The sequence below is a fragment of the Megalobrama amblycephala genome, linkage group LG19 (genome assembly GCF_018812025.1).
Source record: "Megalobrama amblycephala isolate DHTTF-2021 linkage group LG19, ASM1881202v1, whole genome shotgun sequence".
NCBI lineage: Eukaryota > Metazoa > Chordata > Actinopteri > Cypriniformes > Xenocyprididae > Megalobrama > Megalobrama amblycephala.
Genome location: NC_063062.1, coordinates 13,199,592 through 13,222,461, shown reverse-complemented (window position 1 = coordinate 13,222,461; position 22,870 = coordinate 13,199,592). Strand labels below are relative to the sequence as shown.

At 36.0% G+C, this 22,870-nt stretch overlaps 1 protein-coding gene across 2 annotated transcripts in view; it reads left to right on the top strand.

Annotated features, from left to right (window-relative positions):
* The first annotated feature begins 348 nt into the window (after positions 1-348).
* igf1ra (insulin-like growth factor 1a receptor) overlaps positions 349-22,870 on the top strand; it is a 128,941-nt gene continuing 106,419 nt past the window's right edge. For both annotated transcript variants that reach the window (XM_048167784.1, XM_048167783.1), the window contains exons 1-2: positions 349-1,285; positions 21,137-21,700. In XM_048167784.1, the coding sequence (XP_048023741.1) occupies positions 1,192-1,285; positions 21,137-21,700 (658 nt within the window). In that variant the 5' untranslated portion in view covers positions 349-1,191. The remainder of the gene's footprint in view (positions 1,286-21,136; positions 21,701-22,870) is intronic.

Here is a 22,870-nt window from a genome sequence, read left to right as displayed (position 1 = left end):
ATGATGTTTTACACTCTTATTGACCAAAAGGTGTAGGTTGAAGCTAAAGCTTATTATGCCTACCCCTTAACTCCACACAAGCAGCACTAATTGACATGAATTTAATATGACAATATATGATATTCTCAACGTTTATTTAGAAGAACATGCATTATTATTATTGTTATTGTCATCACTACTACTACTAACATTATCATCACTATTCTTTTCAAACAATTTTCAAATAAAATAATTATTTCTTGAATAGGCCTACACTCAAAATCCTGTCACCTTGACATTTGAGATCAAGTGGTCTGCATGCGCAGACATGCTCGGTTCAGTAATCCAGTCCATGTTTTGGGATTCTCCCACGCTTGGCGTGTTTCTCTGTGAGAGAAGCCGAGTTTTGTTTACAGCGGTGATTCTACAGAGCGGAGACCGTCAGAAGAGTCGCGGAGGACTCCGACTTGAGAATCAAACATTAGCCTCACAAGCTATTTATATCAAACAGTTCTTGATTTTTTACAGTGCGGAAAACCAAAACCTACGCTCGGGAGCTGCTCGCTCGTGTACCTCGACGGAATGATTTTTTTTTCCAACCGCAAAACAGACCGACCATGAGAGCGCGTGAAGACGGCAGGGGAGGGTGAGCAGTTGGTGAAACCATTTTTGTCCTGGCGGATATTTTGGATCGAGCTCTGTCGGGAGGCTTTCATTCATACATAAACACGCTATCCGAGTTGTCAAGCTCTTTGAACGTGACCTCAAAATTCCTCCGTACATCAGTGCAGCGTAATTCATCACACTGCCATAGGCACATTCACATAAGGTGTTTTTGTTGGAAGAGAAACCGCTCGTTTCGCTGGCTGTACTGCGCGTCCCTCTCGGGTTTTCAAGAAATGGAGGCTGAAGATGCAGATTATCGGTCGAGTGAAATTCGTGGCTTCGACACGATTGCATCATTTAATTGCTGGCAAGAATAACAGAATGTTTTAATTGATCTTAATGTTTCCATTAAAGAGAAATTATATAATTATCAGCAGATATCTTTTATCTACTCCCTCCTCGCCTCCCGTTATCTTCTTCACGGGTAAAGGAACTATCTGCTCATCCAAAGCGGATTCTTCTGGACTTTTTGCTTGCTTACAAGAAGAAGCGTCGCATTTTGCTGCGGTTTCGCCTTTTTATTTTTTGGAAAACTGATTATTAGGAATGAGATCTGGAACAGCGAGGGATGTTTGGACCTTATTTTGGGGACCTGTGCTGTTTCTCTCCACCATTTGCCTCTGGTCTGCACATGGAGAAGGTAAAACTGGGTTGTTTAATAAGAAGATGTCTTCATAAATTAGTATTTTCTTGCCCTGTGTTATTAAAACCTTGTTTCAGTCGCATCACAGACTCGTGTTATGTCAAGCACGAGTTTAACTGCATTTGGATGTTCAGATACAAGGGCCTAGTAACACGCGACCCAATTTATTATTGAATTATGACCTACTACTAGCATTAAATATTAAAATGTTCCTCATACTAACGCCAAACTTTAGATTTTTTTCGTCTTGATGTCTCTAGGCCCATCAGTTAATTGTCGTGACATCGGATGTGTTGTGAGTCTAGTGTGCTTTATGCATTATTCATGAGCTGGATCACGTTGGTATTTAGAGGCTACGTGAGAATTGGCTTATATAAAGCATTTGCCTTTATAATATGCATATTTTTACTTTATATATAGTCCACACAGGCAATAAGGTTAAACGTTACACGGTCATATTAAGATTTGCTGAATTCAGTCTAGCATCACGCACTGAAGTAAAGGTGAGTCTGACCATGTGCTTGTTTTAAGTTTCTCAATGTCCTCAGGAGGGTCTAACACATTTTGTCTGTAATTCTGTGCTTGTGTCTCAAAGATTTATATTCGCATATTTATTTGCTACAAATTCGAAATTTAACTCTGTAAATTAATGTATAATTGCAAGAGTCCTGTTATTAGAAATCATTAACTTATGATAGATTTGTGTTCAAAATAATTATTATGCAATCCCACATTATTTTGTCATTTTGTTTTTAATGAAAGTGGTAGATATAAGAAACATTTGAATTTAAAACAAACAATATAAGTGGAAGAAATGAAAGAAATACATTAAAAATGAATCTAAAAATTAAAAAAAAAATCTACTCACAATTGTGATAAATAAGGCTTATATATTTTTATCTCCAGTAGAGGTACATGGAAAGTGTTACAAACCACCCTGTCTGGACAGACTTGATATTTTTAACCTTTTTTAAACATGTAGATGTGAATATATCAAATTAAGCAGGAGAACCTCCTGATTCAGATGATACCAGTTTTAGTATCTCTTAACATGATTTAATGGGAGTTATGCGCAACAAACTTCCTTATTCTGTAAAACAGGTCGCATCTTCTTTAAATAGAACCGTTTTGCTCAAGATGCCTTCAAAGGAGCGAGCAAAAACGAGCATAACCGATGTCCATTGCATATGCAGATTGATATCTAAAAGTTTTGAATTTTTCTTCTCGGTAACATTTATCCCCGGTTTCACAGACAAGGATTAAGCTAGTCTCAGAGCATGTTTGAGCTGTTTTAACTGAAAGTAACTTGTACTGACAGATCTTAAAATATGTCAGTGCCATTGTTTTGTCTCTAGATGCACACCAGTAATGTTTTTTTCTAGGGTTTATAAAAGCTACCTAAATACCCTAATTGAACTTTAATTGAACTGTTTGTGAAACCGGGCCTTAGATATTTCAATATTCTCACTAACATTTAGATATTTAAATCAAATAAAACACCAATGATGAAAAGAACTAGCTAGGTTATCCGATTACCTGAAAGTCCATAGATATCGCCGCCAGTTCGTATTACCGTCAACACTTTCTCTGACAAACGAATGCAGTGAGATCTGTTTTCATGTGACGTTTAGCATAAAGCAGAATTTTTACTTTCCTACCTCAAGATAGTTTTTTGTTTTTGGGATTATTCTAATAAAATGATAATAAAGTTTAAAGGGACAGTTCATTCTGCCATTTTCTCACTCTGTATGGCTTTCTGTCTTCAGTGGATCACCATGTTAAAGGATTAGTTCACTTCTGAATGAAAATTTCCTGATAATTTACTCACCCCATGTCATCCATGATGTTCATGTCTTTCTTTCTTCAGTCGAAAAGAAATTAAGGTTCTTGATGAAAACATTCCAGGATTATTCTCCTTATAGTGGACTTCAAACGGTTGAAGGTCAAAATTACAGTTTCAGTGCAGCTTCAAAGGGCTTTAAATGATACCAAACGAGTCTTATCTAGCGAAACGATTGGTCATTTTCGAAAAAAATACAATTGTATATGTTGTATAAACACAAATGATCGCCTTGCAAGTGCTTCCGCTTTTCGTATTCTTGAAAAAGCTTACGCTGTATGTCCTACGCCTTCGCTATTCTACTTACGGAAAAAACAGAAGTGGTGCCGCGTTCGTTCCAAAAGTTGAATAGGGAAGGCGTACATGCACAAACACATGCAAGGCAATCATTTGTGTTTATAAAGCATATACATTTGTACTTTTTTAGAAAATGACGGATCGTTTCGCTAGATAAGACCCTTATTCCTCGTCTGGTATCGTTTAAAGCCCTTTGAAGCTGCACCGAAACTGTAATTTTGACCTTCAGCCATTGAAGTCCACTATAAGGAGAATAATCCTGTAATATGTTTTCATCAAAAACCTTAATTTCTTTTCGACTGAAGAAAGAAAGACATGAGCATCTTGGGGGTGAGTAAATGGGGGTGAGTAAATTTTCAGGAAAATTTTATTTGAAAGTGAACTAATCCTTTAAGCAGAATGACAGTCTCACTCACTCATTGACTTTCATTGTATGAAAAATATGCAGTGAATGGTGGCTCGGGCTGTCAGCCTCTAACGTCTCGTTTTGTGTTCCTCAGAATAGCACTACTTAAATGTTAAAAACATCAGAGAATGAGATAAAAAGTAAGTAAATTTCTTAGTTCATGGTAGAAACGAGCGAATGTTTCGTTGGCTGAGATACTGCAGTGTCAGAGCATTTTGGCTGACTAATTCAGCCTCTGTCACGGTCACGGCACACGATAAGAGATGATCTGATAGAAAACCTTACAGTCAAGATGGCAAACCGGAAAACGAAATAAATCCCCGTCGTTTGCCTTATCGCCTCAATTTGGACTAATATATTTAAATGAAAACGAAATACCCAACCCATAGGGTTTGGTTTGGCAAGGTTGTTGATTACATGATTATATTGGTAAAATTCTAATTGTTTGTAACCTGCGGTGGATATAACAAATATTTATTGGACTACAATTGGATTTAGACTGAGTGATTGGGTTTTTGGAAGGAATACCTCCCGAATAAGCCCGAAGGAGACTACAAAAAATGAATTTTGTGTTGTGTGGCTTTTTCCTAAGCATATCCATGTATGGTTTTCTATATTTACGCATAGAGATTCTTTGTATCATTGTCTTTTTATGTCGGGATGGCAGTCATTTATTTGTTGTTAGCGATATGATCAAGTTTTTCACAAGGAAGAAAGGAGTATGAGATGACAATTGCTGTCAATTTTCATGTCTTTCCATAGTTTTAAAAAGTCCTGTGGTTGGTGGGTGTATTTGTGATGTTTTTGGACTTTTAGTGTCATCAAATGCCTAATTGTAATTGTGTGGGGGCTGCATTGTAGCATAATGAAGGTGGGCCATTCTTGGGTATAAACTCACATTTACATTCAAAAGGAGTTAGGACGCAATTCAAGGCCATTGACCGGAGTGGCCAGTCCCACATCCAGGCCACTGTGAATGTCAGGGGGGTCTGTTTCTCAGCACCCTGCAGAGACCAGGACCACTGGCCCTATAGAGAGAGGGTTGTGTGGGGGGTAAGCTCTCACTCTTGGACTCCATCATTGCATTGTCCCGTGTGTCTCTTTCTCATAAAGTGCTGCAGAGACACTCTGTTGACACACTGACTTTATTCAGTGGAAAACTGGTTTCATACTTCTCCACTCCTGGTTTTGTGTCCATTTTGATTTCATTGGTTTGATGTTTTCTGACTTTTAAGGGTTGATTAGAACAGCTTCATTTAGGCTGGGTCCATTTTGATTGAACAAGAACAGAATCAAATTGTAGGACATCGGCTGAATAATCCGTTTATTAAGTAAAAGTTTATGAAGAAGATTTAGATATGTTTGGTGATTTGATGTTTTCAGTATGCACTAAACACTGGCCAATACCATTAAGCTGATAGTTTATTTATTTTTTTTAATTATAAATGGCTGGTATTAATGTTCTATACTATTTTGTCTACTTAAAAATAAATCAATCATTTTAAATGATGCAGTCCTATCTATCTATCTATCTATCTATCTATCTATCTATCTATCTATCTATCTATCTATCTATCTATCTATCTATCTATCTATCTATCTATCTACTGTTCTTATTATTGATCTATCTTTTATCTATAACAATATTATCTATTGTTCTAACTATTGTTCTATCTATAATTTTATCTATCATTCTATCGTTCCATTTATCATTTTATCTATCGTTCTATCATTCTGACATTCTATCTATCGTTTTATCTATCGTTCTATCATTCTATCTATCGTTTTATCTATTGTTCTATCTACCATTCTATTGTTCTAATTATTGGATCTATCATTTATCTATAACAATATTATCTATTGTTCTAACTATTGTTCTATCTATCATTCTATTGTTCCATTTATCGTTTTATCTATCGTTTTATCTATTGTTCTATCTATTCTATCATTCTGTTCTATCTATCGTTTTATCTATCGTTCTATCTATTATTCTATTGTTCTAGCTATTGATCTCTTATTATCTATTGTTGTATCTATAATTCTATCTATTGTTCCATCATTCTGTTCTGTCTATCATTTTATCTATCGTTCTATCTATTTTTCTATCATTCTGACGTTCTATCGTTTTATCTATCGTTCTATCTACCATTCTATTGTTCTAATTATTGATCTATCATTTATCTATAACAATATTATCTATTGTTCTAACTATTGTTCTATCTATCATTTTATCCATCATTCTATTGTTCCATTTATCATTTTATCTATCGTTCTATCTGACATTCTATCTATCGTTTTATCTATTGTTCTATCATTTTATCTATTGTTCTATCTATTCTATCTCGTTTTAACTATCGTTTTAACTATCGTTTTATCTATCGTTTTATCATTCTGTTCTATCTATCGTTCTATCTATCATTCTATTGTTCTAACTATTGATCTGTTATTATCTATTGTATCTATAATTCTATCTATTGTTCAATCATTCTGTTCTATCTATTGTTTTATCTATCGTTCTATCTATCATTCTATTGTTCTAACTATTGATCTGTTATTTATCTATCATTCTGTCTATCGTTCTATCTATCGTTCCATCGTTCTATCTGTCGTTCCATCCTTCTGTCTATCATTTTATCTATCATTCTATCGTTCCATTTATCATTTTATCTATCGTTCTATCATTCTGACATTCTATCTATTGTTTTATCTATCGTTCTATAATTCTGTTGTTCTAACTATTGATCTATCATTTATCTATCGTTCTATCTATCGTTCCATCATTCTCTCTATCATTTTATCTCGTTCTATCTATCGTTCTATCTATCGTTCTATCTATCATTCTATTGTTCTAACTATTGATCTGTTATTATCTATTGTATCTATAATTCTATCTATTGTTCTATCATTCTGTTCTATCTATCGTTCTATCTATCATTCTATTGTTCTAACTATTGATCTGTTATTTATCTATCATTCTGTCTATCGTTCTATCTATCGATCCATCGTTCTGTCTTTTTTTTTTTTTTTTTTTTTTTTTTTACAGTTGTTTGATTTTTCTAGACAGGAGATTGACTGTTAAGAAATGTTTAAATCACAAATGATGACAGTTAGACTTAGATATCATCTTTCTGTTATTTTAATTATGAAGTAAAAACAAACACAAACTTGTTAATACAGGTTTTTATTTTACTATGCCAAAAAACACAACTGTTTGTATATCTGTCTGTCTGTCACTTTGCACACTATATGCTTAGTGCACACTTATTCCTATACTGACTGAAAAGTTTATAAAATATTCCATTCCTAAATCACTAAATTAATGGCTGTGCTCCAATGGGAAGTCCTCTTTGGTCTTTTTCATCCTGTTCAGTTTAAAAATCTGGTAAGGCTAATAAAATGTAATTTAGCCTCCTTTCAAGTTTCACCACAGTATACTTTCCATGCCACTTCTTCCAAGTATATGGCAAACAAGCCTCCATGGTCCATTGAGAAAGAGAGGGCGAAACATGAGGTTTGAAAATAGAACATGTAAAAATACACGGCAAGGGAAACAGACTTGGTTTTGTTGATTCAAAGAGTAGTGAGTTTGTGAACGGTTTTATTGGGCTTTAGCCGTTCACACGGACGGCCTCCGGACAGCCTGGCGGTGGAGCACGAGTCAGATGCTGACACAAAAATGTCCCAACGAGGGCCAGCGTTCATCAAAACTGCACCTTGTACTCCTGAGATGTGGCTAAAAGTCGAGATTAAAAAATAAATTATTCACTAATACCCACTCCCACATTCATCCCCGTATCTTCACAGGCCTCTGCTTGTTGTTAAATGATCTACAGTCATCATGACTGTATAAAAAGCAGGAGAAAAATAGCTGTCACTGAGGTGAAACATTCTAGAAGGAGAGAATAGTGGGTGGACTCTAAGTCTTGTGCTGTTTATTTGATAGCCCACCTTTGCCTACTTCAAATTCTGTGGTATTTGGTATTCTGGTGTTGCTCATTCATTTCGTGACTAAGGGCTCCTACGCGCTAGAGTTTTTGCTGCGTCAGATAACGCTAGGAATCCATTGAATTCAACGCGTATCATTTATTTAATCTCATGTTGATCCAAACATGTATGACTTTCTTCTGTGGAACACAAAAGAAAATATGTTTTCTTTAAAATATGTTAATTTGTGTAAAAATCAGAATGTGACATAAATCATAAATAATTTTTACTAGGCATGTACAATATATAATACCGTTCAAAATTTTGGGGGTCGTTTTTTTATACTCCCCTCCAAGATTGCATGTATTTGATCAAACAGTAATATTGGGAAATATTATTACTAAAATAAGTGTTTTCGGTAACACTTTATTTTAGGGTCTTTTAACTAGTTGCTTATTAGCAGGCATGTTACTAGAATATTGGCTGTTGATTAGTACTTATTAAGCACATATTAATGCCTTATTCTACATGAACTTATTCTACATTCTTAATCCTACCCAATACCTAAACTTAACAACTACCTTACTAACTATTAATGAGCAGTAAATTAAGAGTTTATTAAGGGGAAAAGGCATAGTTAATAGTTTATATGTGTTCCCTGTACTAAAGTGTTACCGTGTTTTCTATTTGAATATATTTTAAAGTGTGATTTATTTCTGCGATGACAAACCTGAATTTTCAGCATCATTACTCCAGTTTTCAGTGTCACAAACATGATCCTTCTGAATATGCTAATTTGGTGCTCAAGATACATATTATTATTTTATAATATTATAATAAATATTCTTATGTTATAATTATGAGTGAGAAACATTATTATTGTATAATATTATTGATGTTCAAAACAGTTGTGCTGCTTAATATTTTTGTGGAATATTGAATTCTTTGAATAGAAACTTCAAAAGAACAGCATTTATTTGAAACAGAAATGTTTTCTTGCAGACCAAAGAAGTGTATTTTTGGTTGCGAGGGAAAGATAACTTTGCTTCCCAAAGAACCCAGCATTACGTGGAGCTGAGAGTTTTGTGATCATGCATTACATTGATTCGCTCTCAATTAGGGATGTGCAACGATTAATTGCGTGTTTACGTAATATATGTGTGTGTTCTGTGTATAATAATTATGTATATATAAATACAGACACATACATGTATATATTTAAGTATATACATGTATATATTAAAAATGTTAGATTTATATATAAAATATTTATATTTATATGTAATATAAAATATATATAAATAAATATATATATATTTATTTAAACATGCATATATTTCTTAAATTTATACATGTATGTGTGTGTATTTATATATATACATAATTATTATACACAGAACACACACAGACTTTTATTTTGCAAACGATTATTCGCGATTAATTGTTGCACATCCCTACTCTCAATATTTGTTATTAAAATAACCATAGAAACTGATAGTTGCAATCACTTCTTTATTGGTTAAAATGAACGGAGAATATCTCGTGTTTTTCCGTGGCTGCTTGAGCCCTCAGGATCGGTGCTTATGGTTTCATAAACAAGGCCCAGTTTGGCGCTGGATTTACAGATCTTTTGAAACTGAAAGATGGAGCGGTCCCAGCGATAATGATCCCGGTCATGAGTCGGAACCGAGGTGGAGGGTAAAACTGCTTCAAATGTCTGATTTGTTGGCAATAGGTGCCTAAGTGCATATAATGTAAACAACACAAACGTAGTAAATTCATAAATTCATTATTCATCATTCACTATACGCTATATTCATTATAGTGATTCAAAAGTTACCCATGTTACATAATGCGATGATGTATTGTGTGTTTAAATACATTTGTTTAGCTGACCATTGATAGCTTGCAGACGGCCGCTACGTAAAAGCTGCACGTGCTTGTGACTCTTTAGCTCCGCTCACACGGCACGCCTCCAGGCGCTCGGCTGTTTTCAGAAAGACTCGGTACAGCGTATGTATCTTTTATTAAATATGATAAAACTAAAGACTTTTTGGAAGGATGCACTACTGCACTCAAGATTAACATGAGATTGGTAGAAACTGTGTGTGAACCCCCCCACCCTTAAAAAAAATCACTTAATAACACTGTTAAATGTATTCTTTAGCAAATCTTAATTTTCCATAATTCTGTGATGCCTAAATTCACTTGAAGCAACTAAAACGATTGGCTTTAGTTTAGTTTAGTTGTTGTTTTTTACCTTTGGTCATCTTCAGAACACAAATTAAGATATTTTTAATAAAATCCAATGGCTCAGTGAGGCCTCCATTGACAGCAAGATAATTAACACTTTCAGTGCCCAGAAAGCTACTAAAGACCTATTTAAAACAGTTCATGTGACTACAGTGGTTCAACCTTAATGTTATGAAGAGACGAGAACACTTTGTGCGGCAAAAAACAAAATAAGGACTTTATTCAACAATTTCCTCTCTTCCGTATCAGTCTCCGACTCGCATTCACGATAGCGCCACAGTGTATGCGTGTGGTGAGGACGCCGGAGCTGGCGTTCTGACATGTGACCCGGGGCTGAGTTTACAAACAAAGACACACGTTCAACATAAAACAGTTCATAACTATGTCTGCAGATTTCAGAGGATGAATTGCATTTTTTTGCACAACCTTACTTATTCAAATAAGAATATACAGAGAACGAACTAAAAGAGATGAGAGGCTGCAACACAACCACAGCCACAAGCTTCTGAAAGACAGAGAGCAATGGAGAGCTGGTGGTGTAGATGTCATCAGTGCCAAGCGATGCCAGGAGAGTGTGTACTGCATCGGATAGTTCAGACGATGAGATAACACATGTATCTTGCATCACCACACGCATGCATCGTGGTGCTCTTGTGAACGTGCGTCGTAGACTGATACGGAAGAGAGGAAATTGAATAAAGTCAGTATTTTGCTCACAAAAAGTATTTTCGTCACTTCATAACATTAAGGTCGAACCACTGTAGTCACATGAACTGTTTTAAATACGTCTTTACTACCTTTCTCGGCATTGAAGGTGTAAATTAATGGAGGCCTCACTGAGCCATCGGATTTTATCAAAAATATCTTAATTTGTGTTCCGAAGATGAACGAAGGTCTTACGGGTTTGGAACGACATGAGGGTGAGTAATTAATGACAGAACTTTCATTTTTGGGTGAACTAACCCTTTAAAATCATTATCGGTATCATCTTATCGGTATAATCCAGATCTGTTATACTGTTACATAATTTTCACTTTTTTTGAAAGATACTGTGTGGGTGTATTTCTGCACTATTAGTTGACCCCTATCTTTCGTAAACCTCTGCCTCAGCAACATACCATGTTGTTCCATCTTTCAGGCAGAGTTTTGCTAGCTGAGCATGCAAGGGGGGGGGCAGAGGTGTTGTATTACTAGTTGGGCTCTGACATATGAGCTTGTGCTTTTGAAGTGAGGGCTATTGAAGGGAAGTGTAGCACCAGACCAGTGGTCAGATGACTTCCAGCATGTGGGGGATTAAACAGCAGTTGAGGTGGCAGGTGTGAGCACTGCGGAGCACAAACCAGGAACTTGGTCATGCTCCCCTGTGCCCCCTTACTGCGGGGCTGACTCAATACCCCCATCGCAGAGGTCTAATGCAAAGCGCTCTTTGAATTTGTGCCAAGAAAGAGGAATTAACTCTAAATGTCAGCGTTTTGTTGTTTTCCGCAGGAAGGTGCAGGAAATGCACAGCCTATAAGTGCATGTTGAAAGATGTCTGGCTGGTGGCGTTTAAACCTTGGACTAATTCCAAACTGCCTTTTTGCGCCCTTGAAGGGCACTGCGGGAAGGTGACGCTACTCGAAGCGTCTTCTAAACGGAAGTTACTTACTGAATCCTTTCACGAAGGGCCTGTTAGCGAAAGAGTACATGCAACTGTCACTTTTAAAAGTAATATTGTCTTAAATGTTCAAAAGTGGGGAAAGAAATTAATGCTTTTATTCAGAAAGAATGCATTTAAAAGCATCAAAAGTGACAGTAAAGATATTTATAATGATACAAATATTTCTAGAAATTATTAGAATCATTCTAATATTAAATGATTTCTGAAAGTTTCATGTGACACTCAAGACTGGAGTAATGGCTGCTGAAAATACAGCTTTGCCATCACAGAAATAAATTACATTTTAATTTATTTTAAATAGTACAAATATGTAGGGCCCTATGAAATCTGTTTTATTTTTTTTTCCAAATTCTGTTTTTTCCATTTTAATTTTTCTGGATTCTGTCCCCCCCTGTTTTTATTACATTTTAAATTTAAATTTTAGTAATCAAAAACCATGTCTAATTGTTTAAAATCATGAAACTTGTACAATTTAACGGTTTATTAAAAGTTTAAGAAAAATACATTTTTAGGACCCTATGAAATATGCTAATTTTTTTTCTCAAATTCCATTTTATTTTTTACTAAATTCTGTTTTCTGTTTTAAGTTTTTTGGATTCCATTTTAATTAAATTTCAGAAATTCTGTGTTGTGTATTTTCATTTTTCTGGCAATCTAATGAAGGCATAAAATATTAATTGAAAGTGTTGCAAAACAGCTTTACTGTTAAAATTAAAACATGGAAGGAAAATTGTGATAATTCCTTAAAAATTGTTTTAATAATAATTTATTATTATTATTTTAATGTTAGTATTATTATTACAACAGTAATATATTTCTGTCACAATTTCTTTAAGTTAAACCAAACTTTTATTTTGACGGGTTGCGGTGAAGACCATTGAGTTTCTGTGTGTTTATGATATAATGATAGTTTTTCTCAAACGAAATGGTAAAATGCTCATGAAGCAACTCTCAGAGCAGCTCTGGAGATGAAGTTCATGCATTCATGTCCATATATAGTGAGGCGGCAGAGGCTGAAAACACCGTGAACGTCACACGTGCCTCAGTGTGTGTGGTAAATGAAACCTCGCGTCTGTGACATTTATTCACACAGAGACACACAGAACATGCAGGATTCATAAATAGTCTTTTTGCAGTTTAATATTCACAGACACTAGTCTATATCACAATTTGATTTAAGTGTATTGATCTACTTTTTATTTATTCATCAATTCGACGTTATACAGTATACGTTATTCCGCGTTATACAGTAAATTCCGTTTTTATGACTGGATTCCGCTATTCCGTCTGTGTTTTCTGCATCGCAGAAATCATGGGGCCCTTAATACTTCACAATATTATTGTATTTTTGATCATATAAATGCAGCCTTGGTGAGGATAAGAGACTTCTTTCAAAATTTTACTGACCGCAAACTTGACAGTGAACATTGTCATATTTTTTGTCCATTTTTCCAAACAGCTGTGCACCCTTCTCGCTTCAATTGCTCTACATAGTGATGCTCACTTTCAAGTGGAATTGGCTCCTTATCTTGTGAGTGACCAAGCTATAGAACCAAGAAGGGTTTAATGTCGCCCAACAATGCTTCACCAGATAACAGTGCAAGTGCGGGAAAACTGCTAAAATTGTGTTGTTTTCCGAGAACGATTACTCAAAGTGCTTTCAGTAACCTTTGATAATCTCTCAAAGATATTAATCGGTCCCACAAGGGTTGTCATTTTCTTAGGCCACTTTAACAGCTGCAATTAAGATGTTCTGTAGTGTGGGGCTTTTGGTTTCAAATAAATAGCTGTGTATTTTTTTCATTTGGAAATAAGATCTGATGGATGGACAAGTGATTGGTGAAGCCAGTAGGCTACAGACTGGATCTCAAGAAGGGCAATAGATGAGTCTTGTTTTTCTCTCGTCTATCCCAGACGTACAGAGATTCCTGTGGAAGGCCAGCAAAAGGTTATCAAATGTTAACAGCAAGAGTTGGATTTCAGACCAGTCTGTTTGTAGCATGGTGTGAAAACCACAGTGAATGAGTGACTCTCCTGGGTTACTGTTTGCTCATCGTGAAAGACAAGCCCTGTAGCCATTTTTGTTTTGCTATTGAATAGTGGTCGACCTTTATATATCACCAAGGCTGATATATGGGCCACTATTTGGAATTTTTTAATTATCGCTATTGGCTGATAAGTTTTTCTGTTTGGTCAATATGTTGTAAGCAGGATGTTTATTTTGACAGCGTGGCAGACTTTTATTTTGACAGTGTGGTGGACTTTTTCTTTAAATATATCTAATAAACATTTAATTTCGCAAACCTTGCAGACTTTGTTATATACAGCTGTGAGATCTTCTAAAGTGTGCCTTTGTAGACTGCCTGAACGTGTAAATTCTGTGCATTAGTCGGTGCGTTCATACGCGAATTGGATGCTCGGACCAACTGCCACCAGAGACGCATGAAACACAAACATTAAACTCTTGATTTCAACTATGTAGTGCTTTATCCAGTTGGCCACTATGTCATATCCATGTAATTTTCACTGTGTGCTTTATGTAAAATTAGTGTTTAGGGTTGTAACCTTGCCCTACACCTACAACCTACAACCCTCTACAGACACACTGAAGCTCAAGTTGCCATTGGCTGGTAATTTTTTTTTATTTTACTCTACAGACTTTTTATATGGAATGCAAGAACAATGCAAATGAAAAAATTCTACATAAATTAAAGTCAAGTAAACAGTCTGTAATAAAATAAGAACAAATAATTCAACCACAAGCAATAGCACAAATGAACAACAGAATAAAGATGCAAATTAAATAAACAGTGCATTTCAGTTTTTTTAGGTAGATCTAACAGTAATTAGATACAGATTAGGTAGATTATGTACAGAAATTGAATAAAGTAATCAAATGTAAAATAACACTGCATAGTCTTCACTGCATAAATTAAATATAGATGATATTGATTTTTTTTTTGCAGTTAATCTGTTGTTTGATTACCATTAAAAAGAGAGCAGCAGGAATATTAGGCTGCTGTCACTTTAAAGGTGCCCTCGAATGAAAAATTGAATTTATGTTGGCATAGTTAAATAACAAGAGTTCAGTACATGGAAAAGACATACAGTGAGTCTCAAAGCAGCCAGTATTAACGTCTGGATCTGCACAGGTGAATCAACAGACTAGGTAAGCAAGCAAGAACAATAGCGAAAAATGGCAGATGGAGAAATAATAACTGACATGATCCATGATATCATGATATTTTTAGTGATATTTGTAAATTGTCTTTCTAAATGTTTCGTTAGCATGTTGCTAATGTACTGTTAAATGTGGTTAAAGTTACCATCGTTTCTTACTGTATTCACGGAGACAAGAGCCGTTGCTATTTTCATTTTTAAACACTTGCAGTTTGTTTAATTCATAAACACAACTTCATTCTTTATAAATCTCTCCAACAGTGTAGCATTAGCCGTTAGCCACGGAGCACAGTCTCAAATTCATTCAGAATCAATGTAAACAATATAACAGTATACAATACTCACATAATCCGACGCATGCATGCCGCATGCATGACGAACACTTTGTAAAGATCAATTTGATGGTTATATTAGCTGTGTAAACTTTGTTTATGGACTGTTCAAGGCAAGCACGAGCTCCGTGGGCGTGGAGCACGAGAATTAAAGGGCCAGTAGCCCTGAATCGGCTCATTTATAATGATGCCCCAAAATAGGCAGTTAAAAAAATGATTTAAAAAAAATCTATGGGGTATTTTGAGCTGAAACTTCACAGACACATTCAGGGGACACCTTAGACTTATATTACATCTTTTTTAAAAAAGTTCTAGGGCACATTTAAGATGCAATGCACGGATCCGATATACTGATACTGTACGTATGCGTTTTATTTCTCGACTGTTTACGTTCACTTAAGATATAACTGACTATGTTTACTGGGATACTCAACAAGACGGCATTTTGACATAATTTTGTGTAATATTGTCCGTTTAAGAGCAAGACGTGAAAGAGAACTCAATTCAGTACTCGCATGCTGTCAGACGTGGCTTTCTGGGCACGTGCTTCGGATGTGCAGTTTGCGCACGCAAAGCTTCTCACATAGTGCACGCGAGTTATCTTTTGCATCTTCTTGCACTTAAATGTTTAATTGGCAAGAATAAAAACGCGTGCAAATGATAAACTTTCATGACGACGCAGCACTGGTTCGATCGGGACAGTGACGGTTCTGTCAACGAGACCTGCGTGTGCTCTCTCTTTCTCTCATGTTAAGTGCGTATGTATGAGAGACACCGACAGAGGGCTCAGCAGGCAATAAAATTATATCTGCGCTAAACTTATTTTTTGCCTCCAACTCAGTTACAGGCAACTGTTATCATACAGAAGATGATAATTTTTTTTTTTTAAAGAAAATATATATGTCTCAGCTTTATATCTGCCATCAGCCACCTTGCTATCTAAGACATCGGCATCTACATCTGCCCTCAAAGAATCAATATCGGTCGACCACTGCAGTTGAATTTTGCATCTTGGTAAGACAACAAGTGCAGGTGACATGAATGAGAGCTGAGTCCATGACCTCTCAGGGAGGATTGGCCAGATAATATGGACTGATTCCTGATGATTATAGCTGAACGCAGAGCTGGGTACAATCCTCTTAGGGAAAATTATTTGAGGACCTTAACACTGCTGCTCACTGCTGAGGTGGAGTGGGAAGGATGTGGAAGCTTTCCTTTTGTATTATGTTTCTTTCACTTAAAAAAAAAAATGCTTTTGTGACTATTTCAAAAACACATTTACATAATTCCCAGAGTAGCACTTTTGAAATTTCATTTCAGATGACATGTCACAATATTAGTTTTGGCCAGCGTGATGCAAGTGGGTCATAATGACCGTAATTGTCATTTAATCTGGACCCCAGAGGTTATGATTTGGACAGAATAAGCCACATAAGTCCTCGCTCATAAATCTTGCGGTCAGTGAGAGGGTTTCATTTGTGTTTTTGACTACGCACATTCTCAACTCAATTTGTTATGGTTTGTTTGAGTGGTAAAGAGCAATCGTCTATTTGGAGACTGACTTGTAATTGTTTTATTTGTGCAATTTTTTATACGGAAAACATTAAATATTATTATTTGCAACTAATAATCACCATCTATTTTCCATTATACAGAGTTGTTTTGCAACTTGTTTTGCATTTATTTGATTAAAAATATAGTAATATAATAAAACTGTAATATTATGAAACACAATTTATAATAAATGCTTTCTAATTAGAAATGCTTTCCTTTGGCAAAGCTGAATATTCAGCAGCCGTTATTCCAGTCTTCAGTGTCACATGATTCTTCAGAAATCATTGTAATATGCTGATTTAGGGCTGGGCGATGTATCGAATGCTTTTGTCACGCGCATTTCTTCAGTAAAGCCGGTTCCCTGATTACCGCTAAATTGCCATCACCTGCTTTCAAATGGAGCGGCATTTAATAGACAGAGCTGTAGATCACTGATAAGCCACGCAATATCGCGTTCAATATCGATATGTATCGCCGTCGATATTGAACGCGATATTGCGTGGCTTATCAGTGATCTGCATTCAATACATCGCCCAGCCCTATGCTGATTTGCTACTCAAGAATCACTTCTTGTTCTTATCATTGTGGAAAACTGTTGTGCAGTGTAATATTTGTGTGGAAACCATGATACATTTTTTTTTTGTTGTTGTCAGGATTCTTTGATGAAAAGAATGGTCAAAAGTACAGCATTTGTTTGAACTAGAAATCTTTTGTAACATTATATAATTGTTTTAATATCACTTTTGTTCAATGAAATGCATCCTTGCTGCAAATTGGTCAGTATAGTTTCATTTCATGCATTTCCTTTTGGGATATACCTGAAAAATGCTATGTATTCAGTTGTTTTCTAAATTTAAAGTGACACCATAAAGTTTCAATGAGTTTTTATCTCAACAAATGGAGATGAGTGTCATGACAATTTTGTTGGTCGCTTTTTCCACTACAATTCCACTTCGCAACATAACTGCATATTAAACATTAAAATGTTCTGATTGGCTGTGATTATGCTGCATTTTCACCTAACCCTAACTGCCTGCTGAACTGTATGGATCCAGTATAATAACAACATTTAGCCTGAAGTAACATGGATGCTTTATAGCCAAGCAGCAGTCATCTTCTGATTAATGAGTTCGGATAGATTGTCATTGTTTTCCACTAACAACGAGTTTTTGTCCTATCGTATTTACCATCTACTCAAACTTTCAGTATGGGTCTCATTCTGTTTTTTTTCAATTATTTGCTCTAAAAAGCAGAAAAACAAACTTTATTATTGTGCATGACTAAAACCATAAACTTGCCTTCGAAGCATTTCAGAGTTTATGCAAGCTGAAATTGTGTGAGCAAGAAGTCAATATTTCTGTAGGATAATGTAGTCCGTCTTTTAGAAGGAAACTGTCCTTTGGGTGCAGACCGGTTGCACTGGATCCTTTAACTGTAAAATCTGACCTGTTGAAAGCAACACCAACATGACAAGGGTGGAGAAGGGTTCAGATGCTTCTCCGACTGGCTGTGTTTACGGAACAGCCGGATCTTTGGAAAGGGAATAGGAACTGGGTGAGCTCTTTGGCCTCGGATCATCTTGGACGATTCAATGTGGAGGTCAACTGGTGGGCATGTTTGTGTCAGTTGGCTTCACTCTTCTTGTGTGGCAGTTTTAGGAGACATGAGACTCTTTTCAGCACGTTGCAGGTTTTTTTTTTTTAATCGGTTTCCAATTCAAGTGACCTTTTAGCTGGTAAATAAACTTTTAGCCATTTTGACATGCTGTCAGTTTTTTTTTTTATTTATTTTTTTATACTGCAGTTTGTTCTACTTTTCTGTAACTGACAGACACCATATCTCTGTCTCTCTCTTCCCATTCTGTGTCTCCCTCTTTGTGTCTTTCCAGACCGCCTGAATTTATTAATGGATCCAACCGGAACTGAGGACTAAAGTTTCTCTTTATCAACAAACAAATTAGTCTTTGTGTGTGAGTCACTCCGGCTCTCCTCCCTCTCCCGGGATTGTGAAGGAGAAAAAAAATGCCGCAATGAAACAAAGGAGACATGCAGCTCCATGACTCCCAAGTGCAGCCCTGGGGCATTTGTGATGATACGGGAAAGCAAATGCTATTTTTTTTCGTGGAGCAATCATTTCCGTTCTAAATTTGGATGAGCGTTATACACTGTCAGGAGCAAATAAAGATCTTTTTTTAAACAACATGCTCGCTATTTTTGGCACACTGGTTATGGAGTAACCTCAAATGGGATTTAGATTCATGAAGCGTGTCATTTTCACAGGAAATTCGTGTCAGGAAAAGCGGTTTCCACTCCTGTCAGAATAATGCACAGTAGGCAATCTGAGATTGTTGAAATTTTGACCTTTCTGCATTACTCAAAAGTTCACCATCTTCTGCGCCTCGCAGTGGGCTATTTAGATCGTGGCTGTAAAGAGAGATTGATAAGGTTGTTTCTGTGTGGGACCATGTGTTCTGGCAGCCATGGCTGTGTTGTTTTTTTCGACGTGGCAGGGAGAAACATTTCCATTTGTATCATAGAGGCCCTGTGAAAGAAGTTGACCTAAGCCTCTCTAAGAACATAAAAGGTTTAGCCAAAGGAGCTCATATGTCAAGACAATTCTTCTGCTGATCTCTTTTACCTTCTGGGACACCATACATTTGTTTTGTTATTATGGTGTGAATTACTCCTCTCACTGTAGATGGTCTGTAGTATGTAAATCTTCTTGACCTTTCATATTGTCCCTTTTGTTGCGTTCATGCTACCGTTTAACTGTGTTATCTTTCAAGGGTTTTGGCATTTGCTTAATATAAATCTTTGGCTCTTCAAAGTTTTACTCATGCTAATGTGGATCATATTGGTCGGCATACAAAATTCACAAAATCTATTTTATAAATTCATGTTGTTGTTATTGTGTATGATTCATTAATGTTTTTTTTTTTTTGACATTGTAATTTTTAATCAAAATCATCTTGTGAAAACGTCAGACTTCTCTCTGGTGACATGTCTTTGGCTTCTTCAATAATTTAGTCCTTTTAAACCCTCCATAGTTGACTGCAAGCCTGCATTCATTTTTGAGTGTACCCACATTTCAAAATCCAATGAAGAACTGATTGGTAGTACCAAGTTCCTGCCCCATGTTTTTTTCCTTTTCCCGCAGATGTGCATCTTAATACTGGAAAAAAGATCTGTCACTGCTTCCATTTTATTACTATGGGACTTTTTGTTTATACTATTGATCGATTTATCTGTAAATGATAATGAAACCAGAAAAGTATAAATCAATCAATCATGGCCTATGTATATGAAAAGAAAAGTCTGAAAAAAAGGAAATGCATGAGAATGATGGTGCTGTTTAGCAGTATATGTGTATATGACTAATACAACAGTATACATGTATAACAGTAACCACTAATTTAATGTATTTTGAGTGAAAATTATGAAGAAAAATTTAGAACGTGAATCGAATGGACTGTGAAATGTGAATGTTCCATACCAGAATTTAGCCAGAATTTTGCTAGGATGCTAAAGAAAAAAATGTTTAAATAGCTATATTGTTATTGTTTGGTGATATCCAATAGCCTGTGTGGCCTACAGACGTTTTGGCTATTTGCCTTCTTCAGTGACTTTAAGGAAAGAAAAATAACCAACAGCAACATTGATATGAAGTGGGAACCCAGTCAATCCTAATTCTGTGAGTGCTACGGTGTCTGAGGGTTATATAGGATAACTTGGCAGATCCCTTCTAAGCTGCTGTAAATTAAGAGCATGCTCTTGAGATTATTTTTCCACTGTCCCTTGCTCATCACAAGTGACAGTGGATACATCTGACTCAATTCAAGTCATGCTTTTATAGATGTTTGATCACCAGAGAGGTGTGCTTTTTCATCACAATATCCTCGAATAAATATCCCAATATTTATTTATTTGTTTATTCATTTGTATTAAAGGCACAATATGTAGGCCTAAGATTTTTAGATTAAAATATCTAAAAACCACTAGAACAACGTTATATATTTTGTTGACTTGAGTACTTAAATTATCCCAAACGTTTCAAACGTTTAAATCCAGAGAAATCAGCAGTTTTAACCAGGATGCGGGTCGTGTCATTTCGATATCATATCCGCGTTACCCTCGATTTCCAGTTTTACTTTCGTAGAAACCGTGGAAACACCAAAGACGCTTTTAATATATTAAGTGTTTTATTAGACAGGTGAGCAACTGTTTGGATACATTTATCAACAGAAAAATCATCATCAAGCTACACCTTTTTTGAATAAGCGACCTCTAGTGGTGAAAATAACATATTGTGCCTTTAATAATGAAATGTTAATAAAGAAGCCTTAAAATGTTCAGATTTGATCATATTAGTCTAACTGTATTGTTTTTTTCCCCTTTCTATTCAGTCTGTGGTCCTCACATTGATATCCGCAATGACATCAGTGAGTTCAAGAAGCTGGAGAATTGCACGGTGGTGGAAGGCTACCTGCAGATCCTTCTCATTGGAGACAAGAATAACAACCTCAACCAGGAACACTTTCGCACCCTGTCCTTCCCCAAGCTGACCATGGTCACCGACTACCTTCTCCTGTTCCGTGTCTCCGGCCTGGACAGCCTGAGCATTCTCTTCCCCAACCTCACCGTCATCCGAGGACGCAACCTGTTCTACAACTACGCCCTGGTCATCTTCGAAATGACCAGCCTGAAAGATATCGGTCTCTACAACCTGAGGAACATCACCAGAGGGGCCATCAGAATCGAAAAGAACCCGGAGCTGTGTTACTTGGACTCAGTGGACTGGTCGCTCATTATGGATGCAGAGTTTAACAACTACATCAATGGGAACAAGCAGTCCAAAGAATGCGGTGATGTTTGTCCAGGTATCATGGAGGAGAGTCCGAAGTGCATTAAGACCAGCTTCAATGACAACTACAACTTCCGCTGCTGGACCTCCAGCTACTGCCAGAAGGGTAAGAACTTGCCAACTTGACCTGATCTTGTGAATGTTTGATTTATTTCTATGTTAGTTTTTATTTCTGATGGATTCACATCTGCTGGCATTTAACTTATCGTTCCTTCACATGGGATTTGAATGAATAGTGAAATGAATTGTGAAACTGCATGAGGCTTGGATTGCATAAGATAAAGCAGAGTTTAGCTAAACCGATGGAGGGATACTGTTTGCTTTGCTTGGGAACTGGAGGTCTGTCTCTTTGGCAGGGTCTTGTCAGGTAAATATTTGGTTAGTGTAATCGATGTTGTGTTGAGAGAGTTATGACTAGACTGTCTACCAGTTCATCAAAGGCTTTGACAGTAGCTGAAGACGGAGGGTCCTGAAAACAAAACAAGGATTTCTGTGACCTGAGGTGATGTTCTGTTAGGAGCTCTATACAAAAAATAGTGCAGGATGATAATGACCTTTATTCACTGGATAATTGTCCAGAAAAATGTACTTTTTGAACCTGTTATGTGTAACTGTGCTCTTACCTCACCATTTTCTGTTTTAATGTTGTTGAAGTTGGTTGATTTGTGGATTTTTGTACTTTTATACTAGTGATCGATTGATGTGATTAGCCAATATTTGGCCACTGTGAGATTATTGCAATGTGCTTATAACCATAACTGAAAACCACTTGGTAATTTTTTTTGAGTGAACTGAACTGCATCAACTAAGAATTTATACATTTGTTTTTGAAATATGAAGTGAAAATCTTTTGAGAATTGCACATCCTTTGTTTGTTAGACTTTCTATTGTGCGGTAGGTTTGAAGCTCTTCTATGGCTTATTGTGAAGTAGTGATAGACCGATATATCAGTCACTGTGATTATTAGGCCAATATTTGGCCATTGTTAAGATTTAAATTTGAGAAATTTTACGGACATTTTGTCAGTAAATAGTAAACTGTTTCTGGTTTCAGTATTGTTGGGTACATTTTTTTAAAAGATTTTATTTCAGCAAGTTTGTTTGCATTGGTTTACATCAGACATTGACTATTGGAAAATCCATATTGGTCAGCCACTGGGGTCGATAACAGTGTTCCTACACACCTTGTTAATGAATAATGCACGTTTTCTTTGAGTTAATTTTTTCAAATATTTTTGAGGAAAGTTTGAGTAAAATTTGTGTACATGTTATTTGCC